Source organism: Amborella trichopoda, chromosome 4 (genome assembly GCF_054954075.1).
Source record: "Amborella trichopoda isolate Santa Cruz 75 chromosome 4, AtrichopodaSantaCruz75HAP2 v2.0, whole genome shotgun sequence".
Classification (NCBI taxonomy): Eukaryota; Viridiplantae; Streptophyta; class Magnoliopsida; order Amborellales; family Amborellaceae; genus Amborella; species Amborella trichopoda.
In genome coordinates this window covers 52,768,997-52,778,410 of record NC_142339.1, presented here as the reverse complement: position 1 = coordinate 52,778,410, position 9,414 = coordinate 52,768,997, and the positions used below count along the sequence as shown (strand labels likewise).

General features: G+C 37.7%; 1 protein-coding gene across 1 annotated transcript; it reads right to left on the bottom strand.

Moving 5' to 3' along the window:
* Window positions 1–3,454: 3,454 nt before the first annotated feature.
* On the bottom strand, window positions 3,455–7,047 carry LOC18422326 (transcription factor AIG1). The gene is made up of 2 exons (XM_006826829.4): window positions 5,928–7,047; window positions 3,455–4,314 (listed from the first exon to the last, which is right to left on the bottom strand). Exons 1-2 carry the CDS (start codon window positions 6,588–6,590, stop codon window positions 3,850–3,852), a joined length of 1,128 nt encoding a protein of 375 aa, XP_006826892.2. The 5' UTR covers window positions 6,591–7,047; the 3' UTR covers window positions 3,455–3,849.
* Window positions 7,048–9,414: the final 2,367 nt, after the last annotated feature.

The window sequence follows — 9,414 nt, the reverse complement described above, 5'->3', positions numbered from 1 at the left end:
AAGGAATGAACAACATATTGCTTAAGAATGATTTTTTTAAGATGGTTTGGATAGTTTTGACGATGATTTGGGATCCAAAATTTTTTCATTTCTAATTTTTCTGAAATACTCGAGGTATAAGTCAAATTTTTGTAATCCATATTTTAGATATTTTTTCTTGCTTCTTTAGCCTTCTAATGATTTCGATTAACTTTAAGTACTTTCTCTGATTTTTTATAATCTTTAGAAAATCTTAAACCTTTTTTTTTCCTATATTTTAAATGAGTGTGCGTAATTCTGCTTGGAAAAAACAATGCCCTTACCTAGCAAAATTTGACTAAAGAACCAAAACAATTTGTTAAATTGAGTCATTAAAATTTGTTACTTTTGGTTTTCATCTCACTCCCGACGTGGCATTGTTTTGAGCAGCATACAAACAAGACCTAGCAAAATTGAGAATAAAACTTTGTTTACGCACACGTGCATCATTTTTGGTTGTCTGATCGAAAGATATTCCAGCGTATTCTTTTTTGGAAAAGGTTAGGTTTCTACGCTTCTATTACAGAAGTTTTATCTTCTTTTTACCATCACGCTGTTCAATTTTGATCAAGAGAGCCACTTACCGTTTGATCTTAGATCCGATGTCTCAAAATATTTTATTTTTAGTTTTTTTAGTACAAATCGTATGAATATAAAATTTGATACGTGCTATCTTCTCATTGGGGCGCACTTATAAAAAATATTAAAAATATTTTTTAATAAAGTATAATGACCAAAATACCCCTTGAATCTTTCAAAGATATTTTGGTCATTTTATTTTATTGAAAATATTTTTTAAATATTTTTCTCTAGTGAGAGTTTAATGGAGAAATGGATGTCCAAATATTTTTAATATTTTCTTTAGTGAGAGTTTAATAGAGTAATGGACGTCTAAATATTTTTAACATTTTTTCTCTGGTGAGAGTTTAATAGAGAGTTTAATATTTTAATATTAAAATATTTTTAATATTTTATTAAAAATAATTTTTTAATATTTTTGTCTAGTAAGAGAGTTTATAAAAAAAAATTTAAAAAAAATAGTGTAGAGACGTGACTTGTGATTGGGGCAATCTTAGCCCTCCATTCAGAATGGACGGTTGGATAAGTGGGACGATAGAACTTCTATACGGTAGGAGAAGCATAGAAAGCTTGCCCTTCTTTTTTATGATAATTTTCTTACGGGATTGTATACAATGAAAGGTACAAGGAGGTCACAGTTACATACAACTATCTGATGTTAAATTTGATAGCTTGGGTGTGTCACAAAATTCAAAAAAAAATTGAACTTTGAGCTTGTTCAATGAAATAAATGCAGCCACCCAATTTCACATCCAATGGTCAATATTAATTGTAACCACTTTGTACCAAAAGTAAATGGTCTTATTATATATTTTCCTTTTCTTTTTTCACTCTGTAGTAATATTTAGAACTGGTAATGGGTAGGGTGCCCCATACCGGCCTGGACAGCTCAGGACTAAAAAAGTAGGCATGGCTACAAAATGTGGCTTGAGGGCCAGGTTAGGGCCACTGCCAGCTTGGCTCGGCCCAGCCCTTTTTTTCCTTATTTTTCTTTTAGCTCTTCTTCATTTTTTTTTGGCCCGGCCCGGCCCTAGCCGGTGCCTTAGCCAACTCTACGGGGATAAGGGGCCCGGCTTATTGCCACCCTTAGCATTATTTTGAAGGGAAGAAGCATCTTGTAAGCTTGGTGGTCCACAGTTACAGCGGAGAAAACATCAAGCTAATCAGACTTCTATGGCCTGGTATTTTAGGAGGTTAAAAAAAAGGCTGATGTTGAAATCGTAAGACTCGAGATCACATCGTCCATCAAATGGAAAATCATTTGACCTCTTCTACGGAGTGAATTCAATCGTTTGTTGTTTAAGATTGACTACTAAGTTGACTAAATAACACGCAAGCTTCGGGCTAACAAAAAAACCCAACGACTCGAGTAGGTAGCTACATAATAATGCCTCTATTCTAAATTTATATGTTTCAATATTATTAAGGATATAATAGCGTTTGTTTTTTTTTTTTTAATGTATTCTCATTAATAATTCACTGTTTCAATTATATTAGTCCTGATAAGGAAGTTTTTACATGTAAGCGTATTTATTTGAGAAGGGCTTACTTTATTCAAAAGTAACTTATTGAAAATTGTCGAGAAAAGTTACACAATTAAGTAATATTATATGTAATAAAAGATATGTATCGCACAACTAATAAAATAATATTATACAGAGTATATTATTATTAGATAAAATAGTCTACTCCTAATAGGTTTAACTTTCATCTTTATAAACCCTAAATCGAAAAGAAAAAAAAGAGGAAAAAATTACAAACCACACGCGCTATACATTCCTAGGTGTCAAATCTTGGAAGTCAATACCATAACTAACCTCTTCACGATAAGAATCTCCTATACAATTGTGTTTTTTAACTGAATTGCGTGGAAACACACAATAAGATCGTCTAGCTTTATTATAATGTTATAATAACAATCGGCTATTATATTCGAAATTTGACTATTGAAATTGTGAAATCTGACAATCAAAGATGTGTCACTAACCACACTTAAAATACCAGCACGACATAACCATGCTTCTAGCTACTTCATTTCATATTTAAGGACTAAAAGTAATTGTAACCTTTCTTCTTACGGAAAAGTAGAAAATGTTCCAATATACAAATACCTTGTATATTTTTTCCTCTTTATTTTATTCATTGTATTTTTCTTCAAAACTTCCATTCCCATAACATCATACGCATACGTTTAGAACAAAGTGCAAGCCTCGTACGATGACACCCGACACAAAAGGGGGCCAAGTACTCATTGCCCAAAACCCGAGATCTGCGCGACCCGGTCTACTATAACTTGGATACCTAATAAGACAACTATTTCTTTTTTTTCATTTCCCTTTCATTTTCTTCTAGGGTTTGTGAGCTTTGAAAGAATAAAAATGGAAAATAAATCAAGCATTTCCAAGCACTTTTATCACGTAAACATATTCTCGTATATATTTCAGCGACTGATCTCTGCACTGACTCTTAGACACAAATATCGCCTCCTCTTCTCAAACGTTAATATCGAGAAGCTTTGTCACCTTCAAAAAAATGAAAAAAAATTAAAAAAATTCTAAAAAAATCCCTCGTTTCTCCTGAGAGAGATTTGATAGCTTCATATGGCAAAAAAATTAATTAAAAAAAAGAAAGTGCTCCAGGTTTATAGCTGGTAATAGGGTTTAGAAACACTCAAGAGCAAAGCCATTATGACAAAAAAATTGACAGGAATAGCATCCCCATCATCTATGCGTTTTTAGCACAAGGGAAGAACCCTAAATTAGGGTTTCTGGATTTTGCTCAAGAAAAAGATCAACCATTCTTAGCAATTCGTGTTTGGTTTAGAGAGAGAAAGAGAGAGATATCAGAGTTAGAGAGAGACAGCGAAAATCCTTAGGATTCAGGCGTGCGCCATAATTAAAAGAGAATAATAGGTCGGGGCGGTGATCTTCACTGTGCAACACTATCATAACAGAAGACCGAAACCCAAGCAGAAAAAAACGTAAGAAAGAAGGAGCACTTTTTTGCTTTCTCTTTTTCGGTTTCATTCATAAGGTTAATACACCAAACGACACTAAAACATTAAAAATAATAATACTTAAAAGACCAACCCCAAACCCTTTCTGTTTTCTTTTAGGGGGAGGGCTTGACTAGACCCCAAAAGCTGTAATTTTTTCCTTTTGGAACAGTGTTCAGTTCCTAACTAACTATATGTGGAGTTAGAGAGAGAGAGAGAGAGAGGAAAAAGGTCCTTTCTCTCTCTTCCCTTTTTGTTTACATGGACCTGTGTTCAAGCATGGCAGCATTAGTGCGCTGTCTCTTTATGTTGGTTGAAGAGGACTCCTCAGAGAGTGGCCTCTCCATCACAGCCTTGAGAGCGTCTTGTATGGAGTTGATCGAAGGAGCGTTTGAGTCTTGTTCTCTGCCTTCGCCTTCTTCTTCATTAGTAACTAGCAAAACGTTCTTGATGCGACCGCCGAGCGTGGTGATCTCGGCTTTTAGAGTACGGAGGCGCAAGGCTTTCAGGGCTTTGATGATATCGGGGAAGAGATCGGACCTATCTTCGCAACAGATGGAGGCTTTTATGACGAGCTTTCCTTCGCCGTAGGAGTCGTCAGGGTCGACTGTGAGCTCGTCCGTTTCGGTGGGGATTGGCATCGTTTCTGCTATCTCTGCTGTTTGGCGTTTGAGCTCCTTCACGTGCTGGATCACCTCTGCCAGCAGAGAAGCTTTGTCCGTCTGCTCATAACATGTAAATGCAGCAAGAAGAAAAACATTAGCAGAGAGAGAGTATAGTAGGAAGTTTGAACCTTGGGGTTGTGGGTTTAAGCCCTGATTAGTTACTCAAGATCCGTTTTCGATGAATTGAAGTCTTGATTTCATAAGATTTTATACGTAATTACGAAGACATTAATGCTTATCGGAGATCCATGCCTAGAGCCGTTATTGGCTCTCTCAGCTCATGCATAGTCACTGTGATTTCTTTCTCAATTTGATTTTTCAATCCCACAAAACCATCTTACCTACCACCTTCCCCATAGAAAAAAATAATGGGAGCAAGGCAATGGCTTAAAGACAAGCATTCATATTAGTCCTTATACCCATTTTAAAAAAATCAAAAGAATGAGGAGGTTGATTCAAGAGGATTACAAAGATCATGCTTGGTTGAGTCGGAGGAGAAATCAGTTTTGATTTTTTTTCATTTTTTAATAAGTTTTGATTAAGCTTAACTATCCAAGAAAAAAGATAAGGGGGTTTCCAAATTTTTTTTTTTTTTTTTGAAAGGGTTGGGGTTTTGTCAGGTTTTTGACTGAGTAGGGGGAATTTCCAGGCCTGCATGCATGTTCTTATGTTTTCTAAGGAATGGATTGCTATCTACAAACGAAGAGAAAGAGCCTTTCTGACAATGCTCTCTTTATCTCTCCTCAGTCCGCCCCAAAAGTGCCATTTAAGATCTTTTTCCATCCGGTCTCCTTTCAAAGCTTTTGGTCTCAACTGGTCGGTGCCATCACAGAAAATCAAGGAGCTAGAGAGAGAAGCCTTTTCTCTCTCTTCAAAAAAAATTACTCAAAGTGGTTTCTTTTCTCTCTCTTTCCTTTTTGTCCCCCAGAAAAGCCTTTGAAGTTTGAAGAAGCAAAGACGAAGACGAAAGCAATAAAGCCCAAGATACGAGAATGTATGAAATAAGACGGGCAATGAAGATCGAGAAAACCAGCACCCACACAACAAAAACAAACAAAATCCAAAACTCTCCATTAAAGCCCCTCAGCTCCATATCGACATGAACCCTCTCTCTCACACACTCTCTTTTTCTTTCTATCTCTCCAATTAATAATTTTATAGGCATAAACAATGGTGCAAGTGCACATCCAGGGTGGCGCCTGCACTCCTTACCAAACTCCTTGTGCTCCAAAGAACATTACTTCCACAGCTTTCGCCCTCAGACAAATCCTATAAACTCAACCATAAAACACAAGTGGAGGCACGAGCCGTAACGATCACTGGCCAGTCAGTTTAATTCAATTCATAAAAGAAGAGTGACAGAAACTATATGAGAGAGAGTATGAGATTTTAGATACTGGAAGTAAGAAGAGTTGAAAGAGATATGAGAGGCAGTGCCTATATTGAGATTGAGAGAGAGATTATCTGTATCAGATAATCAGAAGAGGTGAAAGAGATTTGGGGCATCACAAAACGCGGAGAGGTGAAAAGATTTTTGGGGAGTGATGAGATTTGAGAAATCAATAAGAGAGAGAGAGATGATGTTAGAGAGATATAAAGAGCGAGAGTGTATTATTGAGTGAGAAGAAGTGTTGAGGGAAAGAGTTGGGAAGTTAGAGAGAGAGAATGACCTTAGTGGTATTGGGAAGCAAGCTTCTGAGGGTATGAAGATGGGTATTGATCCTCTCTCTCCTTCGCCTCTCCGCCTCGCTATGGCTCTTTGAAGCGGCCAAAGCCTTGGCATCCATAATCTCCTGAGCGCTCATTTTTCCGGCGTCTCCGCCTCCTCCAATCCCAATCCCAATCCCAACCCCATCTGAAACCCCCCCGTAAATAACGTTATTTTCTCTCTCATAACCGAACTGTATCCCCCTCCTCCCAAACCCTTGAAACGTCGAAGGAGAAGAAGATGAAGAAGAGCCCAAACCCGAATAGATGGAGGGCCTATTAGTCAACCCCCCTCCTCCCATACAAGCCAAAAACCTCTCGTGCTCCCGCGCCTGCACGGCAAAGTGGACCGCCGGGTCCACAGTGGGGTTGAAACTCGGGACCACAGGAGGAGGAGGAGGAGGAGGAGGGGGAGGAGGAGGCATAGGCCACGCGACAACTGAATTCCCTGGAATCGCGAGCCCTCCTCCGCTGTTGTTGTTATATGAGCCTAATTCAGTGGTCATATAGGGCGGCGGCATTGGCCTTTGCTGATTCATCTCTGGAAAAATGTAACCTCCTCCATTAAAATCAGAGAAAGCTTTAGAGCCATGGGCTTCTGAGCCCTCCATTCTCTTTCCACACATCAACAGCTTTCTCTCCCAAAACTATCAAAACACGCCCACTCTCTCTCTCTCTCTAAAATCAAAGGTGCTCACCCCCTAAAAAATCAGCATGGACCCTATCTCTATCTCTCTCTCTCTCTCTCTAGCTTTAAAAATCACTATTAACCAAGGTGGTGATGGAGGTACAGAGTGAAAACAAGAAGGAAAGAAGAAAGTCTCTCTCTGTCTATATAAAATCAATATGAAAAGACTCTCTCTAGAATCACTATCAGTAAAGGTGGCGGCGGCGGGTGTGGTGGAAGTTTTAGAGTGAAGCAGAGAGAGGGAGAGGGAGAGGGGTCCTATTAATAAGATTGAGTTAGAGAGAGAAAGAGAGGGGAGGGTGGCGCGTGTTGGTTGCCCTTATGTTCGGGTAAGAGCACTGTGCGTGTATGTATGTATGGGTGGTTTACACTGCGGGGTTTGCCTTTGCTACTGGGGTACTGTCTTCCATCTTTTTGCTTTTAAGTAAGAAAAAGGAAAAAAATTAGTATTATTATGAGTGTGGGAGGTGTGCATCAGGAATACCGACCGTCTGCCTCAGGCCTCGGTCAAGCCCCATGTTCTTCGCTTTCTAATTCCATGCCTCACTCCTGCCTTCCCCAATTTCGTGTAATCATTGTGTCTTGGAACGCACTCCCTCCTCTCTCTCTCTCTCTAAACTTTACTCTCTCTCTCTCTGCCCAAGCCGTCTCCGTTAAGGCCCGTCCTATTTTTTTGTTTTATGTTCCTTTATTTTTTTTTTGTTAGTTTTGGGTCACTAAACACTAAGCTCACGGTCCTGTTTATTATTTATCTCTTTTGTTTTGGCGATGTGTGCACCTTTTCGGAAAAGCGGGGTTGCTATTCATATTGTAATTTGGTATGTTACAAAAAGAGATATTTTTTTTTTTTATACGGGCCACCGCTACATGACCAGGAGGGGTCCACGGCCCGGTGACGTATGCATCACCTAAGCATGATGTTAGGTACTTGGACCTATTTAAGGCACCAAGCATGGGCTTAGGATTTAATGCTCGCCCTCCATTTTTCATTTGCCTAAGATTCTTTGGTTCCCATTCTATTTGCCCATCTTAAGGTGATTCCCCTGTGAGTACCAAACCCCATACAAATGGCCCTTGCTGATTTGGATAACCACTCCTTTTTCTATTTGTGCAGTGGTCCTCTCTCTCTCTCTCTCTCTCTCTACAGATTTTCATCTTTATCTTTTATCTCTCTCTCCTAAAATTAGGGTTTTGAGGCATGGGGTATTGGAACACATGATGAGAAATGGAATCATATCGTCGTAAAAGATATGTATTTGTGTCGCAAACTCCAATTAGGAAGAGAGCGCAATTATGTGAGCGTGGACTATGTCACTCATGTACAGCGTTATCTCAGGGATAAGCATTTGCATGTAAGGGATACGCATGCGGGCAACCACGTTGAGTTTATTCCAACTGCTAACCATAATCTCTAGTAAGATGTTGTAGAAGTAAGCTGTACCATCGAAAAAAGATTATTTCAAACTTTGAAAACCTTTCGATTACCCGATTACGAGATATATTCATATAACAAAAAAAATTATTTCTTAAAAATAATGCGTCTTGTAACATGTTATCCACCGTCTATGTTTAAGATTTTCAAATAGTTATAGATTTGCTCAATCGACACTTTTTTTTTAGAATTCTAAATTACATATTTAGAGTTGACCATGGATTTTCAAACCATTGTAAGGTTAATGATGCTAAAAGTATGCATTTTTTTTCTTTATGAATTTACTTGTGTAATATAAGGTAGACACCATATGCAAACCTCACCCTTAAGTCAATTTGTCTGAGGGAACGACTTGTCTGGTTGGTCCGGTTCAAATAGAACCGGAAGCCTTTTTTTTTTGTTGGCTACTAGCAAGAGGCTATCATTTTAGCTAGTTGGAGTAGTGATTTGGGTTCTTTTACATGGGACAAGATTCATAATTAGTATAGTTGGGAAAAGGTTTTACTTAGTTAATTGGGAAAGTTAACGTGCTATTATTCCAAATGAAGCCTTTTTAGTTTTCAAATGAAAGTTTGTGTAACTTGAGTGAGAGTCGAAGGCATCATAAAGGAAATTCAACTAAAGTCAATTGCCATAGAAACCCCATATCATTTCCTAAGGAAGTTGGACATTTTTCTTAACTACTACTACTACTTGAATTAATGGAACCCACAACCTATGACGTCCTTAATTGTCTATGTGCCATTTGCATTTGATTTTGGATACTTTCTATGAGTCCATGTAGAAATGAATTACCTTTTTTGGATGGATTTTTTGACTTAATTTTTTAAAAACATGCAATCTCTAACATGGAGATCATGAATATGAAAAAATAAATAGATTTTAAAATTTTGAAGTAATAATTCTATTAAAAAACATTTGGACCGTTAGTTTCAATTATTTTTAGATGGACCACCTATTTGCATCCATATTTAAGATGGATGCCTTATACCTTGGGACTGCATATTATAGAATGCGGTCCAGTCCGAATGAAACAATTTTCTTTTGATTTTTGCAAAATGTTGTTCCTTTCGATTGAATAGCATGAGAGACAAACCTTTTAAAATTTGGCTTGCTCTTTCATGAACATTCACACCTTTAATAGCCTTTCAATTAGATTACACTTTCAAGATATTATAGGGTTGTCCTTATTTATTATGTCATGCCTTCATAGAAATAGGAGTCACCACTCTTGAAGATTTTTCCCTAGACTTTTGTCCTTCGTAATATGAACATTACTCGATATGGTTTCATTGATAAAGACAATATAACATTTTTCACATCTTTATTT

What these genes read in the sequence shown, in the direction of transcription:
- LOC18422326 (XM_006826829.4), bottom strand. Translation starts at nt 6,590, where the DNA reads ATGTGTGGAAAGAGAATGGAGGGCTCAGAAGCCCATGGCTCTAAAGCT. An exon ending in TGCTTCCCAATACCACTAAG is followed by an intron (nt 4,315 to 5,927) that starts GTCATTCTCTCT and finishes TGTTATGAGCAG; the next exon opens with ACGGACAAAGCTTCTCTGCT.